Here is a 23,127-nt window from a genome sequence, read left to right as displayed (position 1 = left end):
TAAACATGATGATGACGATGATGGACAAAAAAAAAAAGGTGTTAAACGGGGTCTGTGAATATGTTATTAATTATATTGTTATTATTATTATTATTTTTTGTATTTTTTTTATTATTATTTTGTTTTTGATTTTTTGAATTGAATTTAAGAAAGGAAAGTCAAGTAAGTACCAGCAACTGCAGTGAGACCCAAGCAGATATAGGCAGTTCTGTAGATACCCTTGATGTACAATTCCTTACCGGAATCCCAAACAAAATGTCTCAAACCGTTGAAGAAGTGGAAGGCGAATGGGAAAGCAATGGTGGCCTTGGCGGCGTATTTAACAAGGTCTGGCAAGTCAGTGATGGTTTGGTAAATAACAGTGGCATCAAAGTTCAAACCAAGCAAAGAAGCGGCGGCATAACTACAGGTAATCCCGTAGAAACCGGCAGCCAAAAAGACCCCAGTGACTCTGTGAAGACCGGACAAATACCAGGTCATTTGTGGTTGGTAAATGTCCAAGTGTGGAGAAACAGGACGGTTTTTTCTTTGGGCAATCAAAATCTCATCTTCGGCATTTGGGGTAGTGCTGACGGTGTTCAAAGAGGCCTTGAGCACGGTTTTTCTGGCGGTGATGTTAGAAGAGGCTCTCAAGACTGGTCTTATGCCAAGGGCAAAACGGTTGGCGAACATTTTTGTTGGATGAATCGATAATCAATGGTATGCTGAATATTTAATATTGGGGAGAATTATAGATATTTTACTTTTATTCTTTATTTTTCTTTGGGGTAGTTTTTGGTGGTTAGCGGTGCCGGGGCTCGCACTTCTGGAGCGACGCCTGGGGCTTTACCAATCATAACGCCGCAATTTCTAATGGGGCGGGTGACCCTTGGGGGTGGGTGGGTTTCCTAATTATGAGCCCCTGATGCTCCCCTCACTAATAATAACAGCCATCATACAAACACCCGCTAATGATGTTTCTTTTATTACCCCACTGGTGTTAGCAACCATGTATTGTCTATGATTATCATTATATATATAACCATGTGTTACTCACAATGCCGTGAGTTGGTTGGTATATATCGCTTGTAGTACGTTTTTCAATTTAGCCATAATAATATAATCTTAATCAATCACAGGAATCATCATGTCGGGGATATTTGACAGGTACATTGACAAATGGAACACCTCCACAAAACAAAGAAGAATGTCAAGTTCTAGGCTGGTCAACACCAGATCGGACGTTGGTTTCATACTAGGTCGCAGCTCATCAGTCAGTAGTAGCGAGTCTAGTGGTCCGGATATCATGAGCGATGCCATGAAGGACGACCAAGGTATGGACACACATACCGCAACAACTCCACCAGCAGCGATTGTTGCTCCAAATGTCCGCACTCAATATTCTTGGGGCAAAGAGAAGCCGGTCATGGTTAAGAAGGCAAAAAAGAAGGATAAAGGCGATAACTGATAAGCTACATCACAGAATCATGTCCTATTTTAAAATATGGACCCCAGTTTCGGTTTAGAGCTATTGTTATTCTTGTAAAAAAAAATTACAATCATGTTAAAGAGAAGACGTATGAGTGAAAAAATTGTTACTCTTTTATTAGTATTATTGCTATTATTTTTAATTTATCGTTATCCCTAACGCTGCTATTATTATTAGTGTGCCCAATTTACAGAAATGTTAGGCCGTGAGGGCTAAAATTAAGGATATTGAGTGACATTTGATAGCCTAGTAACATTTCCGCGGTGCGTTCGAAAAATCTTGGAATATTATGAATAAAATCTACAAGATGAGTACACTTAGTTAAGTTACAAAATTAAAGATGATGGTATTATTAGTGAGAATAACACAATTGTATCCAGTATGTTCTTGGTTATTTTATTTTTGGCCTTTATTTTTTTTTTTTTTTGATATTAATTATTATATATGTACAACCATGTGTCAAATATAAAGCATAAAATAAGATGACTGATGGTACTTAAAAGCCTCTATCTTGTATTTTCCTATAAATACTTGAAACAGCCCCTCAATTTTTCCCATGATATTTTTTCTTTTGTGAATATACTTATTGAATATATCTATTGATTCAACACTTGACTACACTTTGTTGACTTTATTTTTTCTTTTTCTCCTTGCCCAATTTATTTGCATATTGTTGACACATGGGTCTTTTTCCATTCAAGAAATCTAAGAAACCTCAGGCTGCATCTACCACCACATCCAAGCAAAAGTACGATGATGGGCCTCAATATACAGCAAAAGTAGAATATAAAATCATCGACCCCGAATATTCTAAACAATTGGCTAGAGACAAGGACGCAAATGTTGGTGCTGCTTGAGAGCATGAAACCTTCAGGTGGGGGGTTTTGAAATTCTCTTTTTGGTTATCTCGTAGAGACAAACAGAATAAATCATGTCTTTGATTCTAATTTATTACTACTTTGCCAACGATTATCAGGAATGAACTATGTAGTTGGTTATTGATGTGGTCTCTGGTATTAGCTGAACAATTATTGATTAGCTAAACGATTATTAATCAGCTAACCACATAATATATGGGGACCTTTTATTATTATTATTATTATTATTATTATTATTCTTCTTCTTCTTCTTCTTCTTCTATTGTTTCTCTCTCAAACCAAATTTCTTTGTATTTTCAATGATCTGCGACCTCAATTGAATGATCATATTAAACATGAGTAGCATCTCAGTATCAATTATTATCAACAATTCCTGAAAATTGTCCTTATCGCATGAAACTGGAAAGACTAGAAAACACAATGAAAAAGTCTCTAAACATTTGTTAGCGACCAAGGCAAAGAATCAGAAAAAAGAGGAGACTGAGTGCCTCATCAAGTATATTTCTTTTCTTTCTCTCTTTCTCTTTTCATTTTTTTCGTCTTTTATTTTCATTTTTCCTTTCCATTTTCCGAGGTGGTATTTTTTTTTCTTTTTGACTCCGGTCGACCAACGCTGATTCAAACCACTAAATATCCCAAGTCATTATCTTAAAAGACTTAAGAAAAACCTCCCCTTTCAGTTTGACATCCCTGGGAACTGTGCCATCCGCTTTTCGCTTATCAGCAAGAGAAAACAAGCTCACATTGTCTCAGATTTGATTCACATTATCCTGAACGACGCGAAGCCATGGATCATTACCTTCAAATTATAAAAGCAAAAAAAAATAAAAATAAAAAAAAAACGGTGACATGAATGGTATAAATATTCCAATTATAATTGATAAATAAAAATATGTATCTATGTATGAATAAATTTCTTTTTAAAATAAAACAAGCTAGTTCACATTATCTATCACGGGCCAAGAGTATTATCATCGCGAGCACAAAACGTTAAAAGAGCAAAAAAGAAGAAGAGAAGAAAATATAGCATATTATAGTTCCAAGCCAGCAGTAGTAACCAATCAATAATGAAAAGAAAATAAAATAAAGAAAAAAACATTAAAAAACACCAAAAAATAAGAATACAATAGGCTTTCCAATACAATTAATTCTCTCGAGTGCCCTTCAAAAACAAACAAAAAAAAAATCGACAGTAAAATAAAAGATTCATGTGCCTGAGCCACGCACAAAAATAATGCATGTAAATAAACCCTTCCTGAGGAAGAAAAAGAAGAAGAAAAAGATGATGATGATGATGATAATAATAATAATAATAATAATAATAATAATAATAATAATAACAGAAAATAATTATAAGAACATTCGAATAATGAAAAAAACCAAGTTGAGAAATTGAATCATCAACGATAACAATGTTATTTTGGGCGACAATCAAACAAAAAAAAAGGAATCAATTTTTCAAAGCTTTGATTATTTCCAAATTATTCTTAGTTGTTTCCTGAATTGCTTCTTTAATTGCATTGGTCATTGTTCCACAAATAGTCTCACTAATCAGTTTTGTAAGCTCCGTAGCAAAACTGGCAGCAAAATGTTGGTTGTTTTGGTTCATCAACACCATGAATTCATCAATTTGCAAATCTCCAATGGTTCGCGTTGTGTGCATCAGGATAGGATGGGTGGCAGTAGAATGAGAGGTTGATGATTGGGTATGTGGTCCATGGGGGCTAGGGTTGGAAAATGTTGGGGTATTATTGAAATGCGAGGACATGGTGGCAGATAATGGTGGGTTAATGTTGTTTGGAGTGCTATTGTTTGGAGGCTGGACTACTGGGAATTGGTAGTTTGGGTAGCCCAACGGAGGTCTGGTAGGGTTGAATGGAGGGAGAATTGAGGCAGCGGTAGCAATTGGTGAGCAGTTATTGGAGCCGATCCTCCTTCTTTTCGGGACTTGTTGCTGGTCTTCATTGAACTCAGGAATTGAAGAACAAGACTCATCTTTCACTCCCAAAGCATCATCGGCTTCAATTTTCTTCAATACCAATATCTGTTCGATAAACGATAAAAACAAAATAGAGTCGCTAGAGTTTTTGTTGGTGAACCCATTATCTTTTAATGACTCTTTCCCCAGTCTTGCGTAAAGTCTCAATATTTCTTGGACTTTCCTCTTGATATAGTCTTCAGCAGGGTCAGCATATTTTGGGCGATGTAAATTCTTCCATTGCAAATAACCATCTTTCACTTTCTGCCAGCCATTGCGCTTGTTCTTGTAGGGGTTGAACTTGACTACTTGTTGAAGTAGTGTCAACTTTTCTTTGGACTTGAATTGATGCTGGATTTTATTAGATGACAATTCCTGGGTTGGATGATCATTCGATGACTCTAACGTGATGTTAGAAGAGGGAGGAGCGGGAGCAGGAGCACTAGAAGGAGGGGGAGGAGGGGGAGGAGGGGGAGGAGAATTATCAACAGTAGGTGGAGAGGATGAGGGCTGGAGTTCTGTTGGAGGGATGGAGTTATTCAAACTATTGATGGATATTCTCTTTGAGTGTCTAGAAGACATGCTATGCTGGGGTGATTGGGGACCGTTCGTTGTTGTATGCGTATATATTTATATATAAATTAATATATATAAATATATACAAATATTATATATACATATAATATGTATATATCAGTTTATATTATATGTGGTGATTAATGGATGGTACACCAGTAAGATTCAAAAAGTGGAATCGCTAGTAAAAAAACAACGTGGTGTTTGGATTAATTTTTCCCTTTTGATTTTTTTTTTTTTCTCCCTTTTTGCCTCAGTTTTTGTGGGATCCTCTTGCTTGTGGATAAGAAGGACCGGAATGTTGTTTGGCAAGAAGAAGATCAATCTATACAAATCAGGGCAGCGGGGTTGATTTGTCTTGATTGCTCAGTTGCGTTATTATTGATGGATATTAAGGCTTCAAAGGGGTTGGTTGTGTGTGTATATGAATATATATCTAATTAACAAGGCGATATAATAATGCTGGTGATTTTGGTTGATGGGTTGAAATGATCGAAGGGCGAGAGAAGAAGTAGAAATGTTGAGAAGAAGAGAGAAAGAAAAAAAGAGAAAAAAAATGGAAAAAAAAAAAATAGAATAGAACCGATATATATGGGGTATTTATGTGCCAATTTTAGGTTGTAGCGAATGTTTGCCTCTATACAATACAGACTCGCTTAAGCATCACAATGCGCGGTTGGGGCCTGTGGTGGTTGTTTTAGCAGAGCGAAAAGGAAAAAAAAAATAGGAAAAATTTGACTCGTAAACCGTTGGGCGGGAAACCTTAAAGCAGGATATGGCCAAAAGGGGGGTACACTGTCAAAGGGGTCTACAAGCTGTTGTGTTATGTTATGTTATTTATTGTGTTGTGTTGGATTATTATAATAGTACTACCATAATTGGATACCTTACTTATTATTATGAATTTATATCTTACGTATTATTGTTCTTTATCTTATTATCTCCCCTACTATTATGTATTCACAAACGGATGGTGCTCCCCTAGCATTGTTATTGCCCTTTAGTACCCACCCCCCTCAGCACACCACCTGAAATATGTAACTCTAGCGCCTGCTATCTGTTGTGTACAAAAATCCGTTTTCCATCTGGTGGCGTTTTTAAGTTCGATACGAACCTCGTCATTTCTTGCCTATTTGGAATCTCTCAACAGTATAACAACCGCTAATTTACATTAGTCGATGCAAAACCGTTTCTATTATTGTTGCTACATTGCCATCATCACCTGGATCAAGGATCACTGTAGCACAACCATTATTATCTATCCCCTTCTCCTATGTTGCTCACCACCACCCCTACAACATAGTATATACCATGGACGCGGGACCGTTCCACTGGCATTTCCTTTTTTTTTTTTTTTGCAACAAAGAAATAACAAACATACTGTTCGGTGTATGTTACATTCTCACACAACAAACGCACCAATAAATACTAGACTAAGTATACTGTTAAAGAATGCCGCCAATAGCCACCCTCTCACAACCAGTATTGGAAAAGGCAAGAACTGCCCTTCAACACAATATGGCCCTGATTCTTATGGATCGAGCTGCAAAACAGGTGGCGTCTCTTCAACACCAATTAGCCTCGCTCGTTGCCTCTAACAGTTTTGTACAACAATTGGTCAAATTATCGGCAATTACCGACATCTACAACAACAACCATCTTCAGGAACTAGCATTGGCAGTCATCCCTTTTGATCTCATTGACAGCCAAGTCGAATCGCACTGGAAAACTCAAGAAGCCTCGACGGACACTAATACTCACTACTCCAAAGACGATTTGTTTGTCAAATATTTACTAAAATGGTTCAAGAATCTGTTCTTCACCTGGACAAACAAGCTCCCTTGTCCGCTGTGTCATAATTCCGACCAGCTGCAAATCGCCTTGGTAGGACACGCTCAACCAACCGCGGTCGAAAAATCCGACGGTGACGCCGGGTCAGTAGAGATTTATCGGTGCGCAAAGTGTCGTCACCAGTACCGTTTCCCAAGATATAACAGCCCAGCAAAGCTCTTGGAAACCAGACAAGGCCGTTGTGGGGAGTGGGCTAATTGCTTTTATTTGATCCTTCATTCCCTTGGGATGGTTGACGTTCGATACGTTTGGAATCTTGAAGATCACGTTTGGACAGAATATTACTCGACGAATTTCCAAAAATGGATCCATTTGGATAGCTGCGAAGAGGCATATGACCAACCGTTAATCTATTGTAATAACTGGGGCAAAAAGATGAGTTATGTCGTTGCTATTGGCCCCTTGGGAATGAGAGACGTTTCAAAAAGATATATCGACATGTCGACATCGAAGGACAAACAGTTGCCAAGAACAAAGGTTTCGGAAAAAAACCTTTTTAAAGTGTTGCAGTTCCTAGATTTACGTAAGAAAATCAGCTACATGAGGAATACCGGGGATGATTTGAAAATTTATCAAATGTTTGTTAGAGATATCCAGGAGATGAAGTGGTTGCAAAATCATGATGGAGTGGACTCTTTGGTTGGTGACATGGGAGAAAAGGGAAGAATCAGTGGATCTAAAGACTGGAAAGCTCAGAGAGGTGAAAATGGTGGGAAGAAGTAAAAACAAGAGACATTCATTATCGATATTATGTAATGTTTAATAAAATGCTATATTTCTGGAAACTACAGCGAGGCGAGGCGCGTCGGATTTTTGAGTTGAAAAGCGGGAAAAAAAAAAGAAAGAAAACAAGAACAAAGAAAAAAAGAAAAGAGAAAAGCGCAAGAAAAATCGTCAGCGATCGCAAAACTTGTAGATTGCCCACTTAAGGTTGCCATGAATGTTCGTTTGCGCATATTTTTACATATGCAATGTGCTTTAAATGTTTCAGATTAAGTTGAAATTTTGGTCTTTTGTCATGTCTGGATCAATTCATAATCCCTAAGCCACTTTTTATCACGATGAGGAGGCTCGGAAGTTGTGGAATATAAGACCACTATGTGTGAATATATATACATATATACATATAACCCCGAGTGCTTTTCACTTTTTTCCGCTGTGGTCGGTGATAGTGGTAGCTAAATACCCCGATTAGGAGTTTGCATAGTCCACATCGAGGTAATGGACCAACGAAATGGAGCTGATTCTAGAATGCGCAAACTGATGGATTCCAAAGAGTTACGCCAATTGTTCCAAACAGGGTAATTCTACCTCACCAAGTGGGGGAAAAACAAGAGAGAAAGTAAAAAAAAAAAGAGAAGAAAAAAAGATAAGTTTGGGGCTTGATCTGGATCTGATCCAAACCACACCAGAACAGACTGTCGGTATCTTCTGACATTCAATGAAATACGGATGGCCGTGGGACCGGTCTAGTTTCTCTCAATACATATATGCTTTCCATCAGTCATTATCACATATATAATCTACAGATTGGGGAGAGAGCTCTTCTTCTTCTCCTCTTCTTTGCTGTTTACTAACCGCACCACCAAACATTTGTTGTGCGCCCTCTCTCCATCATGTGAAGTACTTGAAATAAGCGCCGATGCCCATGGTTTTCTTTTCATATTTATTTGATAGAATTCACTTCTTATTGTTGGTATCATCACATATCTTATTCCAACGATATTGAAAATATGATAGGTTGGAGCCGATTATTATTCTACCAAGCGATTTTAAGGTGCCAAAGAGCACCCTTGGCAAATCACAACCTCAGGGTCAGGAAATTCAATTCTCGGTGCTTGCTACCCGAAGATTATGGTAATTTGCATCAGCGACTTTTGCGGACTTTGAAAATCGCTCCCCAGCCTGATTTGATCCTTGATTACAAAGATATCTCTAAATTAGACAACAATTCGGTGGAGGAAAGGATTAATCTGCAAAAAACTTGTGATTCACTCCTTAGATTTTGTGTGTTGGAGCCAACTATCCGTCTTTGCAACTTGTTGGGTATCAATGTTCAGTTGTCTATCAAACCGTATCGGATAACCAGCGCTAACCAAGCGTACGTCCCCGATTATCTTGTGCGGTACAAAAATCAAACAATATGCGTGATCCAAATAAACGATGGGAACTTCAGTGGGAAAATCATCTCATGCCAAGCGGTATCATATATGGTATTCGAGAATTGCCATAATCTTCTCGTTAGTGATTTTTTCACCTCCCACTTCATGCAATATGGTAGTTGCGAGCCCAATTCCCCAGGCAAAATCCGGTTCGAATATGATAAGGTGAAATATGACAACCCGCTGTTTACTATTAGAGCAGCTTTGGGAATTTTAATTCTTGATGAAGCCCGGAAAATTGATAAGGATCCTTGTGAGTACCAGAGCGAGTTGAAGAGCAGAATGGAAAGTTTGGAAAGACAAATCATCAAAATTTGATGTCAATCCATGATGAGAATTTACCAACGGCTTATTTTTATTTTTTTCTGGTTTTCTGAAGGTTCTTTCATTGCTGTAGTACAATTTGGAGTTTCTTTTTTGTAAACATTCATTGTTTTAATGAAAAAAAAAAAAAAAAACAAGAGCCATCACAAGAATTGCCAAGTCACACTAGCTCTATAGTTGATATAGATTCAATTGAAGCAATATGAGAAATATAAAAGTAAATACTCAGTCAATTCCATGTACTGCTGACTGTTTTTCCCTCATTGCTTCCTTCCACAATTCATGTTGAGATCTCGCGTACCCCGCTGCAGAAAAATTAGGGGAAATTTCTCACATTAAAGTAATGCAGATGATGTTGCTAGAAAAAACAACAAAAAAAAAACAACAAAAAAAACCAAAAAAAAAAAAAAAAAAAAAAAAAAAAAAAAAGCAGTCAATCAGATAAGTAACAATTAACAGACAAACCACAAATTGTATATACTTCTACATTATATACAATAAATTAATCGTCTGACAAACTTTTTATTATTAAAAACATCCTGTCTCTCATCAGATTCATTTTATTATCTTGCAGAGGGGAGAATTTTTTTTTTTGTTCTTGTTACTTTGAGATATATTAACATATCAAGGAAAAACAAACCCGGAAACAATACAAAAGTAGCCAAGGTGACCGAGAATCAAATGGGACATATATTATCGCATCCTGTCACAGATAAGACCACTGTGTACTGCGATTCCCAGACACTATCATATGTGATTGGCTCATGTCAGGGATGGAGAAATAATATGGAAGATGCCCATTGTGCGGTCGAGGAGACGTTTAAAGTGACGAAAAACATTCCTATTATCAATAACAACAGCAATTTGGGTAAAGAGCCAAAACTACGATTGGAAACCCATGAAGAAACTATCAATGTGAAAATCTTTGGGGTATTTGACGGGCATGGTGGGTGGAAATCGGCTAAATTTGTGTCCGAATGCTTACCGAGACTGATCATTGACGAAATCAAAGTGAATTATCAGCCAAACAAACCGAACAATTGGGTGAAAATGTTGAAGAACGGGTTTATGAGATGCGACCATGATTTATACCACAAACATTTCCAATGTGGGACGACTTCGATTGTGGTGGTGATCATCAACAACTCCCAGATGTACGTGTGCAATACTGGTGATTCGAGATGTGTGATGAGCACTGGTAAAGGAGGGGTGAAGAATTTATCGTTTGATCATAAACCAAGCAACATTGGAGAGTTGATCCGGATTCAAGATGCTGGGGGCGTGGTCAATATGAACCGAGTGAATGCTTCATTGGCGCTATCACGAGCCTTTGGCGATTTCAATTTCAAAAAGAAGAAAGTTTACATCAAGGAGAATAGTAGTAAAGTTCCTTCCCATTTTGGATTGAAAGAAATATGGTTACCTAGTGAGGAAACCCAGGTGACGGTTGAGCCGGAAATCATTGAGTTGAAGTTGGATTACGAGCGTGATGAGTTTTTAGTGTTAGGATGTGATGGGATCTGGGACTCATTTAGGAACTCGACGTTGATCCAATTGATACGACATAAGATTAGCATTGGGGTCAAGTTGGATAAGATTTGTGAGGACGTGATCGACAAAATCTTGCAAACCATTGACAGCAATACTGGGGTTGGTTTTGACAATATGACCATATTGGTGGTGGCAATCCATGGCGGGGAAATTAGTTTCGATGGGTGGTATCGGAAGATCCAGAATAGATACGAGAATGAGATGGGGATTGTTTAAAAATGTTTAAATTTAAAGGAAGATAGTATTATTATTATAATTATTTTATTTTATTCTTTATTTGTTTTATATTGGCTACTTTTTCTTCTTTTTCTTTTTCTTTTTCTTTTTCTTCTTCTTCTTCTTGTTCTTGTTCTTCTTCTTTTCTCTCATTTATCCTAATACATATATAACTCAGATTTTTGGCGCTAATCACCTAGCTATTTTTTAGTGCGTGTTAGATCTTCTTGATCTAGTAATGAAATTAGGTGCAACGCACAGTAAGGCGCATCGGCTTAGGAAAAAAAAAAAAAAAAAAAGCAGAAAAAAAATCTAGATTTTTTGTGGGTATAAAAGAGTAGAAATTCCCACCTGTCAACAATACGTAACAATAAAGCACCAAGAAAAAAAAAATACATATAAATATATCAATAGATCTGGAGATTCATATTGCTCTCATCATCAATTGATTGACCCATTCAACTACTCACCCACTCACCCATCAACTAAACTATACCATCAATATCATATTACCAATATCACAATGCTTTTCTACAAATCTCTTTTGTGTCTATTGCCAATGGCTGTTCTTGCTGACCAATCTCTTGAAGTTGATTCCTCATCCTTCTCCTCAGAAACCGTGGCTTCAGGCTCATACATCACAGGCTCGATCTCGTCGGTGTCGTATGCCATCAACACTAACACCTTGGTGATCAGTTACAGTACTTCTGGGAGTGAAATCGTCGCTGCTTCAGGAACTACAGTTAGTAAATCCAAGAATGAAGGGAACCCACAATTCGTTGGTGGTGCCATGGCCGGGATGGGTGTTTTGGCTGGCATTTTGTTTTTATGAGAGGAGAGGCTTAGAGAGAGAAGCAAAATAAAAAAAAAAATTTTCTTGCTTAAAAAGGAAGCTTTTTTTTCTTTTTTTTTTTTTTGAAGAAGAAGGTTTTGAGGACAGGTTGTTTGAAGACCCTTTTTTAATGAATGCTATCTATCTACATCTTTTTTTTTTTTTTTTTCTGTTGTTTGTTTTGCTTGTTTGTTCCTCATTTTTGACGCGACCATAATTATATCTCTATCTGTGTTTTTTTTTTTTTTTTTTTTTTTTATTGTTTTGTTTGCTCGTTTATTGTTTTTGCTTTGCATTTTATCTTTTATTGTATTCTTTATGGCGTATTTATTTCACTTCACTTCGTTTTATCAATTCAACCTGGCAGAAAAAAAAAAAAAAAGGGAATGAAATTATTGTTGGTTATTGCTTAATAATTTATATATATCATACACATCTGTTTCATATCTATCAATTCTAGATTCTTTTTGTTGCTGATCACTGGCTAGTGGTGTGGAGAAAATGATGATCACGTGTACACCTTATATGGCGCCCACCACAATCAAGCCACCATGATATATAGTTGGCACTAAATAATCGGATAGTTCGCACTAATATTTTTTCTTAGAAAAACATGTGAGAATCCAATTTAGTAGCAACCAAATATACACTGTGTGCTAATTAATATAAAAAAAAAAAAAATAAGAAGAAGAAGAAGATGATGATGATGTCTCCCCAAATCGTTCGGTAACAGACACCTCAAAACATCACTTGTAAACGGATATGTCATTCATTGCCTTATTATTATTATCATATCGGGTAATCGCCATCGTAAATACGCGGTGCGTAGAGAGCGCCTCAGCACCTGATTTCCACGTGTACATCTCGGGAAAATCCCCTCCCTCAAACAAAAAAAAAAAAAATTTCTAAAGCAGTGTGCTATCGATGATGATGACCTAGGAGAGATCATTTATCAATATTAATAATAATATCATGTCAAATCTCAAATCACTTGGGACATCCCTTCTTAATAAGATCAACCATTTGCCAAAAGAACGGTTGAACTACTCGATTTCATTCAAAGAATCTCAGTACGAACGGTTCCGGACCCTCGCCGGCGCTCCCAAAAAATATGTCATCAAACAGAAGAAACCTTCCGTTAAAGAAATCATTTTCCGTCGTTTAAAACCTCAGGACATCTCCATCAGACCAGAAGAATTTTCTGAAAAATTGTCTCCGGAAAACTTGAAGCAGATGATCCACAGCTTGGACAATTTGTCCAGCAACAAGTTTGCCCAATACTACAAAGTCGGGGATAAGTTGATGAAACCTTCCGGGTATCCTGATTACTACCAACGTTTGATGGGGGAAATACAAGGTACTAATAGAGAGAGTTGGTTCAGTGCTTTTAGAACCGTGGTGTTTGGTAAATGATTGATTGTATTTCATTAAATAACAAAAAAAGAAGAAAAAAAGAATCCCGCCCACCATCGAGAAACTGGCACCAAATCACTAATATGGTATTGATAATTTAGTTATTCATCAAGACTCTATTGTTGTCAGTATATTTACTAGCATATATTAAGGATATCATCCTCATGCTGACCCACCTTATCCTTCGTCGTCATCTGTTTTATAGCTCTCGTGCACACCTACTTCATAATGTCTCTATTTGTTCTTGTACATTTATTTCTTTTTAGTTTTTTTATCATTATTTTTATCTTATCTATTTATGTCATGGCTTTGAATGTATCTGGTTTCTGATCCTGTTTTGCTTTTTTTTTTAACCATCTTGATCCACACTGTAAGGCAATGGGATTGATTATCTTGTTTTTTGTTCCCAGCATATATAGCAACTAACCCTCTAAACACACTTCTTTCCGTACACAAAAAACATCCCGACATCTTCCTCAAAAACATACTTCTCTTGCATCAAATAACTTCTTACTTTCACTTTGATCCTTGAATAACCTCGGACGGAATGGTTCCCCCTACCGGTGATGACGTGCAATGGAGCCACTCCCACTGCTCGCCTCATATGAGGATTAACCGTACCAATACGTTCACGCTCCACCAATTCAGCAGCCCACCAATCATTAAGCATCGAAATCAATTCGTTAAGGGCCTCGTGGACAGAAAAATGATGGAAATCAATCACCACAATTTTCAGGAAATATTCGGGACCCCTAGTCACTTTACGCTCTGTCCGAACATCCACAACTTTACTTCCTTGGAATTTCCGTTCATGCAATACCGATCGCTGTTTACCTTTCAACATCGACTCGGTGCTCGTTTGCCAATTGTCAGAATCCTTCAAATTCCAAATCATATCGGTTCGTTTTTCTGATATCAATACGCATGCCAAAACAACCATCGCATCAACGTCACCTTTGAAATGCCGTAATCCTTTAATATAGAACTCATACGACAATTTGTAGAATTCGTCACTGAGTTCCAAGATATATTGCAATGATGCCAAGTAACTATCATTGAGATACGCATCAATATTCTCATAATCCCCGTCTATATTCTCTTCTTCCTCTTCTTCGTCATATTTTTCCTCTTCCTCATCAAGATATCTCTCATCATCATTGATATTCAATTGCGAAAAAGAATTGGGCTGGACTCTTCTAACCTCCAGCATATCAATCTTAGCCTTCCGCTTGGTCTTCACAGTATCCGGATGGGCATCAGCGGCAATGGCTTCAAACTGTTCTTTTCGACAAATCACAAAAAAAATCGCTTTACTAAAATCCCCTTTGCTAGCATGAATCGCTGACCTTGCTTGGGCCACCGGAATCCTCGTCAATTCTGCCAATTTCGTCGAGTCATGCGATAATTTCGACCATGTCACTCCCTTTGCCGCCCCAACGCCAAATTGACTCATCAACATCTCCATCAAGTGTTCAGAAACTTTAGTTTGATCGAATTTCAAGTTCTTATTGATGTACAAAAACCGTTGCTTGTCTTGTCGTTGTTTCTGCCCCGCAACTTCCTCAGGGTTCAGCGTTGATGATGATTTATCACGGTAAAAATCATTATGGTGGATGACTTCCATAAAATCACCACTGCCGTCACGATCCGCAGTAGTACCTTCGGGGGTCGTCACTGCCATATCGTCTAAGTCTCCAATGGCGTTCATAGATAAGATATAATCGACAGCTTTTTCCACATCATTGACACATTCCATTAATGCCACCTCGATTTGGGCATCCAGCACGTCTAAGAACATTTCTCGCAAGTAATTGAATTCATCTGGTTTGTCATTGCTTCGTACCAGATTATAATACTCTGGGGGTAAGTGATTATTCGAGCTCATCGTAGAATCAAAAAGGCACAACAGGGGAGAGATAGATCACGGGAATATAATTGCCAAATAACAATAATAATAATAATAATAATAATATTTTCTGCTGAGTTAATGATTATCAGTATTGCTTTACAAAAGCGTAGTTTGAAGTATAAGGAAGAATTGAGTCAGGTAGCAAAAGTAGGGATGATATCTCTATTGTTTATTTTTTTTTTTTTTTTTTTTTAAAAGTTCCAAATTTGGGTGTCACTTGCTATGCACCAGTGAGGCAGGCCTTTGGCCCCACTCAATAAGGTCATATATATGACAGGTGACATTTCAAACCCCCTTTAATCACTACAATTTGAGCAGAAAACTATAATTCACAACACGTACTGACAAGCAAATATATAAAACAGAAAAAACTAAAACTGAAAACAAGTTTCAAAGATTTAGAATAACAATTGTATCTGCATAATAAAGCTTCATTTCTTTTTCATCCTTCTAACCGGTTGGAAAGTCAAGGTTTCAATAGCATCTTCAATCATCTCCTTGAGAAAAAAATTTGCTGGCTCCCAACTTTCAATCCAAGTAGGTCCCGAATATCCTTCTCTAAAGATGATTACTACAGCAGCAATTACACTGACAATATTCCCATTGAAGTATTCTAGAGCCCTTGTGTAAAATTCCCAAGAAATACTATTCAATTCGGTGTTGTTTTCCACAAACTCGCTCAAAGCTTCAAATTCTTTGGTCCCAGCACTCACCTTCAACATTTTCCGATCATTGTTGGAAACCTTGATCTGATAAGCCTTCTCATGGTTGAAAATCGCGTACGTAATGGTTCTGGATAATACGTAATTGCAATTCTCAAGCAAAACCTCACTATGCTCCGGGGAGATTTCCAACACATCAGCCAATCTATCGATGTTTTCCTCAACAATATTCCAAGGTTCTTTGGCTTCCAAATCATGGTAAATCCCAAACCCCGTGCTGTCAGTCTCTGGATTGGCCAAAAATGTATTGATATTGATGTTGAGTGGTTTCAATGGAATATTACGAGCCTCACATTCATCAATCAGATCGTATTCTTCCAACCCTTCACCAGATGAAACTTTAGCAAAATATTCCTCCAATCCTCCATTGAAATCAAAATTGTTTTTCAAAATAGCTTCTAAAATCATCTTATTGCTGAAATTATTTAGTGAGCTAGAATCAGGTTCGGCAGCCACAGCCTTGGAATTAGTGAAAGATTTCTTGAATTGTTGCCGTTCCTTCCCTTTAGTGCGCGCCGGATATTGATCATTTCTCTCATTACTACCACCACCATTAGTATTTCCATTAGCAGCATCAAATGATGACCTAGTTTCCAATTGATCATTGAAAACTTGATTTTCAATCTCATTTTTCAATTTATCAAAGTCTAAATCTTCTTCGTGGCTATCAAAGTTTTCAGCGGATAAGGATCCATTAGAATTTAACAAATCAAACTGATTCTTAGGCAAAGATGTAGTTGATTGCCTACTCCCAGATACTCTGTCACCAAATGGCGAAAAAGTTTCTCCAAAACCATGGGCACTCCCGCTGCGGTCTAGTCCTGCTAGGGGATCCTGGAAAGGTGACAGAGTTCCAAAGAATGGGAAGACAGGGCTGGTTTTACTAAAGAACAGAGCGGTTGGTCCAACGACTGATCCAGAGCCACCGAATGTAATTGGATGTTTTTGGCCTGGTGCAAGTGGCTGAGGCTGCATAAGTTGTGGGGATGGTTGTTGAAATAATGTTGAAGAACCCATGGAATTATCGAAACGAATTGGATTCTGTGCACCGGTGCCATTAGCAACAGGAGAATGTGATGACATCGCAGGATTATGCAAGCCACCACCTAAGGCCCCGCTGGTCACAAACTTATTAAAATTGAATGGTTCAAACTCTGGAGCAACTGACAGTCTGTTAGACCCTAAGTTAGACTCCGATGGGGCATGGACACTCTTCAAAGTTTCGTTGCTTCCAGTATCATCACTTAAAGCATCTGTAAAGTTTTTTGTGTCAGCATCAGCCTTTTTCTTGAGATCCCTATCAGAATCATTAGCCTTAACCTTGGCTGGAACAGAAAATTGCTTGCTTTCAACTTTTTTGCCATCGCATTTGCCGGTTGGGTTACTAGGAATCGTCTTCTGTTTGTGTTTCTGTTTCCCTTGTATTTTGGTTGGCTTTGAAGAAATATCGGCCTTACTTTGAGAAGAAGGTCTTGAAGAATCGACTTCTCTGGTAGAATTCTGTGAAACAAGGGATGAAACATTTGAGATCATCACATTATTTTCAGGAATTTTTACGGGAGCCTCCATTTCTCTGGTTTTAAGTTCCTCTTTTGCCCTCAACACCGCTTCTTTATGAGCTTTGTTTTCCTCGGCGTTAAACTGCGCCTTCATAACTGCAGATTTCCTTTTCACGGCCTCCATATCTATTGGGTCAGATTCACCGTTGACAATTCTAATGATTGGACTGCTCTTAGATTCCAAGTATGCTTCATTGGCCTTTTGCTTGGCTTTTATTTTTTCCTCCTTTTTTCTGCTGAGCAATTTCTTCTTTCTGTTTTCATCAAGCTCTTCAAATGATCCTACTTGAGATTTCTGCTTGGACGCTGATTTACCATAGGCCTTAGTTTCCTTGGATCTAGCTGCCTGCTTTCTCTTTTCCTTATCCTCCTCTGCTTTTTCTAATTCTTTCCTTCTCTTCTCTTGCTTCTCTTCTTCTATACGGGCTTTCTCTTCTTCTGCCTTCTTCAGCTTTAAGGATTCTTGTTCTTGTTTTACTTTATCTAGTAAGTCAATACTAGCATTGTTTCTTTCGAAAATGGTATCAAATGAACTAAGAGGTTGAATCGGCGTTTTGGCTTCAAATTTACCAAGCGGTGCTAGTTTAGGCTTAAGAGCAGCCTCAAATTTCTTGATTTCCTTGATTCTATTTCTCTTATAGGTCTCTCCTTCACTAAGTTTTGGTGTTTCGGCCCTTTTTGGTTTGGGTTTCTCTTTTGTCTTATCATCCTTCTTAACTGTTACCGCAGGTTTTTCTTTTGACTTGTCATCCTTCTTAATCACAGCAATAGGCTTTTCTTTTGTTTTGTCATCCTTCTTAATCACAGCAATAGGCTTTTCTTTTGTTTTGTCATCCTTCTTAGTCACAGCAATAGGCTTTTCTTTTGTCTTGTCATCCCTCATAGTTGTTACTGTAGCTTTTTCTTTTGCCTTTTCATCCTTCCTGGTTGTTACTATAGGTTTTTCTTTCGTGGTATCATCTCTTTTGGTTGTTGCAGTGGACTGACTGTTCAACACCTGTTTACTTGATGTTGGTATAAAATCCTCCGAGTTGTATGATTTATTTGATCCTATAGAATTAGGCATTACTGCCGTGCCGTTACTGGATAATGCAATAGGATCCTTAGATAAGATCTGGGACCCGGCTATCTTCTGATTAGGAAGAGGAGAATCTGACCTTTTTTGCACTTTAACGGTACCGAAAGAAGTTGAACTTGAGGTGCTAGCTAATACCTTCTCTTTTGCTGTTATTGGTTCTGGAGTGTTGTTTTTGGTAAGCGGGTCTGATTTGGCTGTTTTGTCTTTAGTGTTAGACTCTGGCTGAGGTGATTTTTTATCAATGCCAGAATTGCTGTTAGATGAAGTTGATGTCTTATTGGTTGTGGTTTCGGCAGGGATAGTGGTGATGGATTTTGTCTCATCAATTGGCAGCACACAAATTCGTTCGACTTTGTCCATTGCAGATTCATAGCCTCCATCATTCTTGAAAGAACTAATAGCATTCTTATATGCCTCCAAACAAGATTCACATACTACTTTTAAACTAGATATTCTTGAGTCATCAGTCATATTTGGGAATGATAATAATTTTCTGGCCAAAGAGTTGGTAATATCCCCCAAGCTCTTCGCCACGATGTCATTAGAGATCTTAATGGATTCAAGAATCGAATCATATCCGTAATCTTTCAAAAATTCCTCAAATAAATTATCATCAGCAAGATTAAAGCTATTCATGTTACGCAAATAATAGAAAAAATCGGTTTTGACCAATAGATTTCTTTGTAAATCTTCTAATTTTTTCATCATTTTTTCCAAAATTGAAAAATGAGGCTCCAATGAAGGGTAGAACTTGACGTAGGTTGCGACTCGACTTGAATAATTGGTTAAAATTGATGAAGGATCACGGATATTTGATGTTTCCATACCTAATTTTGGATTTTTTGCTGCTTTAATTGGTTCCTTCTCAACGCTATTTGTTTTTTTTGCGTCAACAGACTTCTGGGCGTCGGATTCTTTGGAAGATCGTTTTTTAGTTACTGATTCCTTCGCAACTCCATTTATAGGCCTTTCTAACTCTGTAGTTTTTTTATTATTCGAACTTTGATGTCCCTCTTTTTTCTTTGCAGGGACTTTCCCGGTAAATATATCTGTTTTATAGTCCCTTGTCTGACTAATTAACATCAGACGCTGTCTATCTGATAGAGAATATGTGAAGCCAGTAATTGTGGTGGTTTTCCGTGAGTCGCCTGGATGCAGCTGTTTTAAAATTTTTCTAGAATTAATGAGTTTCTGGACATTATAGACACTCAAGAGAATTATTAGACCAGAAAAAAGAGTTTCATCGCTATCAGTAAACTTTAGAAGCTTTTGAAGATACGTACGATCTAAATTGGTGTGATTTATATATTTTGAAATCAACTCGTCACTATCTGAGACGTGGTCAGATTTAGCAATATCCTGCTCCTCAATAAGTGTGTTTAATAGGCGGAAAACTTTTCCTTTCACAGCATTCAACATTGCTGAAGCTTCGAATATATCTAGCTTTAAAATTGAGCATATCCAAAAGAAGGCGCCACTCACAGAACTGGAGCCCATGCCATTAGGGCTCTCTGTTGTATACAGATCGTCAATTTTGAATGAATACAAGCCTTCACATATGAAAGAAAATGGTGAGTTATTAAATGGGGTAGAAACTTCTCCATCAAGATAAACCTGTAATCCAAATGCTTTTAACATCGATCGAACCCTTTCATAAATATCAATATTGTCAAATGGTAATTTAATGATGTTGGCCACTTGTATCAAATAACGTGCGGGATGTACTGGCGATGAGCAGAAATTATTCTTTAAAAATTCTTGGTTTCTTTGTTGTTCATTTACAATGGTACTCTGAAAATCATCACCATCAAATTCTCCAACATCATTTGCACTCATGCCATCCTCATCTACACTGTGCCAATCTTCATCTTCTTCATCCAATTCATGAGACGTTTCACCAAGAATGTTATTTTGAGACAGTGAATTCTTAGAATGGTAAGCGGAAGCGCCGCCATTGGCATCATTATCGAAAACTCTTTCATTTCTCCTAGCTTCGAAAAGACAAAACGCACAGGTCGGGTCTGAAGAATGGGTGTGGGAAGCTTGGTGAACATCAAAGTCATGGCTTAGGTTGCCTGCACTGCCATTCGTCTTGGGTTGAGTGGGGTTGTTTATGGGCTGTCTATTCATAGAGAGCCTATTTGTTGAGGGCATTGTGTGTTCGTAAGAGTACTATTGGCTGCTGAGCTGGAAAGCTGAGATACAGCAAAAAAAACTCCACACAGACTGAAAAGAATTAAAAAATTCTGTTTTGAACGATACTATCACGTGTGTTTAGATTCTCCCCCACCCCCCAGTAGTAAGAGGGCCCGACGATTGATCAGTGGTAGAGATATATGGAACAGGAGACCATCTGTTATTTTCTTTCCCGCAATAATATGGATATGATATAAAAATCAACAACACATAGAGGAATGGAAACGGTTTCCTTGGTCATCTGGTGGATAACGATTTTCTACAGTGGTGACGGAAAGACGCGTCGCTATTTTAGGAAAAAAGAATAAATAAAAAAAGAACATCTGAGAAAAACTATCTCTTTGTCTCTTCACCACCCAAATACAACTGTCCCATCTGCCATGTCAATGAATTACGAAGATCCGCTAATAGTTAATGTTTTGCCCTGCTTAGTAAAGACAAATGGCGAGGAGTCCATGGATTTATGGAAACAGACAAACACAAAATTCAATGGGGAAAGCACGCCAATATTGACTGCAGACGCATCAGAAATAAAAGGTGATCAATTTTATGCCATTTATAAAGAAAAGAAACTCTTCGCTGAAGGTTCTGATCAAAGCAAGGTTCACAAAACATATTTTAGGGGTAGAAAATTCTTTGGGGAACACTTGGGCCTTGATAAATCAAAATATCAAATCGCATTATTTGAAAGTTCAAATGTTCCAGATAGCGAAACTAAACAGAAACAATCGCAATTACTAAAAAAGGCTGACGTTGAGGATATTATGATATGGGAACATGAAAAAACCCCGGGGGACTCTTTGAAGACAGGTTACAACTTCCAGAACCAATGGTTTGACGTTAAAGAAATGCTTGATGTCAGTGAAGTAATTCATGAGTAATTTATTTGGTATACATACATCATCAAAATGGAAAAGCGAAAAAGAGAAACATTAATTAATTATTATAAACTGTGCTGGGCTTCGAAAAATTAAAAGACAATCAAGGGAAAAATAAGCCAGGGGCTTTCGACACAAAATAGTTTGGCTCACGGCAGCATTCGTTCCGAATTGACATTATCAATTCCTATGGGCTTTTTGAAAACTCAATTTCTTTTTTTCTAACAATCAAAAAACTCTTGAAAATAATCAACCAATTTACCAACTCCATCTCAGTTTTGGTGCAAAATCTATATCGTTTCTTTGGTGTAATTATTAACAAACAATTCTGCTTACTCCTCGAAAGAGGATCTAACTCCACGACATCTACCAAGTTTTCGAGGCCAATAATCTTTGCAGGTAAAACTCTTATCTTCTTAGATTTTTTAATGTCCACTTTTTCTCCTAGTTCACCAATCAATGTCTCATAATCAATGTTCTTTGTATCGCTATAATTGTGGATTTTATAGAAAATCAAGCTTCTGTTCGTAAGAACGATGAAAAATTTCTTCCATTGATTTAAATTTTGCAACCTTAGAAGGTACCCTTTTTGTATTATGTGTTCCTTCAACGTAGAGTTATAAGAATAGTGTTCAATGAGGTAATCTTTCATAAAATCAGGAGATATTTTCTTGATTCTTTCGAGATTCATTTTGTTTTGTGATGACTGTTCTTCAACTAGTTCCTGTTCTTCTTTCAAAATCTCGTCCTCGTTTTCTTCAATAATTGGACCTTCAGAGATATACATAGGATTAAAGCAACTTTGACCAGGTGGTGCTTCATTATCCGAGGTAAAATAATCGTCATCGTTTAAATTATCCTCAAGATCACTGGTGGTCAAATTTTGCTGTGAACTATTACGCCGTTGAGTTTGTGGTTGATTGTGGATACTTATGCTACTATTGTTATTCATACCATGGTCACTGGTTTGATCACCGATGAATATACCATTAGGCGACTGTAAAAGTCTTTGAAGATTTAAAAACCAGTTATTGAAATCAAACTCATTTGAGGCTTTCAAATGTATCGTCTTATTTTTGGGGCTAAATAGTGCAAACTGGAACTTATCTTTTTCCTTGTCTTTCTTCACAATTTTGGATACTGTTATGTCATCTTGCTTCAAGTTTATGATGTTCAATGGCTTATATTCATTATCGTCTTTATATATTGCCAACTGATTGTTTCTTCTTAACACAAACCACAATTTCTTCCACAGCAACGTCGTTCTTGATCGCTTCCAGAGCCAAGAATGACAAACTAGCTCATTCCCATTTATCTGTAGCTCCTCTGTCGTGAGAGACCCCTTAGTGCCTTCCGGGAGCGCAATATCTTTCTCCATAATCCCAAACCGTATATCTTGTTCCTTTCCTTCTTGTTTCTAATTTTTGTAGGGCTTATCTATAATGTTCCCTGATGACTCGAGTCAAGAGGTGCCGTATTTGTGTACTTTACTTTTTTTTTTCCCGCTCTCTGAGAGCCCGCACATTTTATGCTAAG

General features: G+C 37.5%; 12 protein-coding genes across 12 annotated transcripts; 7 read left to right on the top strand and 5 right to left on the bottom strand. All coding sequences in view use genetic code 12, as the record gives it.

Annotated features, from left to right (window-relative positions):
* Positions 1-144: 144 nt before the first annotated feature.
* SDH3 (succinate dehydrogenase cytochrome b subunit SDH3) lies at positions 145-672 on the bottom strand (the record flags this gene model as incomplete). Its single annotated transcript, XM_064994995.1, has 1 exon — positions 145-672. One exon carries the CDS (start codon positions 670-672, stop codon positions 145-147), a length of 528 nt encoding a protein of 175 aa, XP_064851067.1.
* Positions 673-1,023: 351 nt separating this feature from the next.
* On the top strand, positions 1,024-1,447 carry DASC09_013910 (uncharacterized protein; the record flags this gene model as incomplete). Its single annotated transcript, XM_064994994.1, has 2 exons — positions 1,024-1,042; positions 1,119-1,447. The coding sequence occupies 2 exons, from the start codon at positions 1,024-1,026 to the stop codon at positions 1,445-1,447; spliced, it is 348 nt and encodes a 115-aa protein (XP_064851066.1).
* Positions 1,448-3,796: 2,349 nt separating this feature from the next.
* On the bottom strand, positions 3,797-4,906 carry DASC09_013900 (uncharacterized protein; the record flags this gene model as incomplete). Its single annotated transcript, XM_064994993.1, has 1 exon — positions 3,797-4,906. One exon carries the CDS (start codon positions 4,904-4,906, stop codon positions 3,797-3,799), a length of 1,110 nt encoding a protein of 369 aa, XP_064851065.1.
* A 1,446-nt stretch (positions 4,907-6,352) lies between these two features.
* PNG1 (peptide-N4-(N-acetyl-beta-glucosaminyl)asparagine amidase) lies at positions 6,353-7,474 on the top strand (the record flags this gene model as incomplete). Its single annotated transcript, XM_064994992.1, has 1 exon — positions 6,353-7,474. One exon carries the CDS (start codon positions 6,353-6,355, stop codon positions 7,472-7,474), a length of 1,122 nt encoding a protein of 373 aa, XP_064851064.1.
* Positions 7,475-8,484: 1,010 nt separating this feature from the next.
* On the top strand, positions 8,485-9,231 carry DASC09_013880 (uncharacterized protein; the record flags this gene model as incomplete). Its single annotated transcript, XM_064994991.1, has 1 exon — positions 8,485-9,231. One exon carries the CDS (start codon positions 8,485-8,487, stop codon positions 9,229-9,231), a length of 747 nt encoding a protein of 248 aa, XP_064851063.1.
* Positions 9,232-9,918: 687 nt separating this feature from the next.
* On the top strand, positions 9,919-11,004 carry PTC4 (type 2C protein phosphatase PTC4; the record flags this gene model as incomplete). The annotated part of the gene is made up of 1 exon (XM_064994990.1): positions 9,919-11,004. One exon carries the CDS (start codon positions 9,919-9,921, stop codon positions 11,002-11,004), a length of 1,086 nt encoding a protein of 361 aa, XP_064851062.1.
* Positions 11,005-11,527: 523 nt separating this feature from the next.
* Positions 11,528-11,836, top strand: DASC09_013860 (uncharacterized protein; the record flags this gene model as incomplete). The annotated part of the gene is made up of 1 exon (XM_064994989.1): positions 11,528-11,836. One exon carries the CDS (start codon positions 11,528-11,530, stop codon positions 11,834-11,836), a length of 309 nt encoding a protein of 102 aa, XP_064851061.1.
* Positions 11,837-12,808: 972 nt separating this feature from the next.
* CBP6 (Cbp6p) lies at positions 12,809-13,249 on the top strand (the record flags this gene model as incomplete). The annotated part of the gene is made up of 1 exon (XM_064994988.1): positions 12,809-13,249. The coding sequence occupies one exon, from the start codon at positions 12,809-12,811 to the stop codon at positions 13,247-13,249; it is 441 nt and encodes a 146-aa protein (XP_064851060.1).
* A 430-nt stretch (positions 13,250-13,679) lies between these two features.
* Positions 13,680-15,134, bottom strand: CUE2 (Cue2p; the record flags this gene model as incomplete). Its single annotated transcript, XM_064994987.1, has 1 exon — positions 13,680-15,134. One exon carries the CDS (start codon positions 15,132-15,134, stop codon positions 13,680-13,682), a length of 1,455 nt encoding a protein of 484 aa, XP_064851059.1.
* A 455-nt stretch (positions 15,135-15,589) lies between these two features.
* DASC09_013830 (uncharacterized protein) lies at positions 15,590-20,671 on the bottom strand (the record flags this gene model as incomplete). The annotated part of the gene is made up of 1 exon (XM_064994986.1): positions 15,590-20,671. The coding sequence occupies one exon, from the start codon at positions 20,669-20,671 to the stop codon at positions 15,590-15,592; it is 5,082 nt and encodes a 1,693-aa protein (XP_064851058.1).
* A 422-nt stretch (positions 20,672-21,093) lies between these two features.
* On the top strand, positions 21,094-21,594 carry DASC09_013820 (uncharacterized protein; the record flags this gene model as incomplete). The annotated part of the gene is made up of 1 exon (XM_064994985.1): positions 21,094-21,594. The coding sequence occupies one exon, from the start codon at positions 21,094-21,096 to the stop codon at positions 21,592-21,594; it is 501 nt and encodes a 166-aa protein (XP_064851057.1).
* A 184-nt stretch (positions 21,595-21,778) lies between these two features.
* OPY1 (Opy1p) lies at positions 21,779-22,969 on the bottom strand (the record flags this gene model as incomplete). Its single annotated transcript, XM_064994984.1, has 1 exon — positions 21,779-22,969. One exon carries the CDS (start codon positions 22,967-22,969, stop codon positions 21,779-21,781), a length of 1,191 nt encoding a protein of 396 aa, XP_064851056.1.
* Between the last annotated feature and the right edge of the window lie 158 nt (positions 22,970-23,127).

The sequence above is a fragment of the Saccharomycopsis crataegensis genome (genome assembly GCF_037102585.1).
Source record: "Saccharomycopsis crataegensis DNA, jcf7180000000073, whole genome shotgun sequence".
NCBI lineage: Eukaryota > Fungi > Ascomycota > Saccharomycetes > Ascoideales > Saccharomycopsidaceae > Saccharomycopsis > Saccharomycopsis crataegensis.
This window is presented reverse-complemented; position numbering and strand designations above follow the sequence as displayed.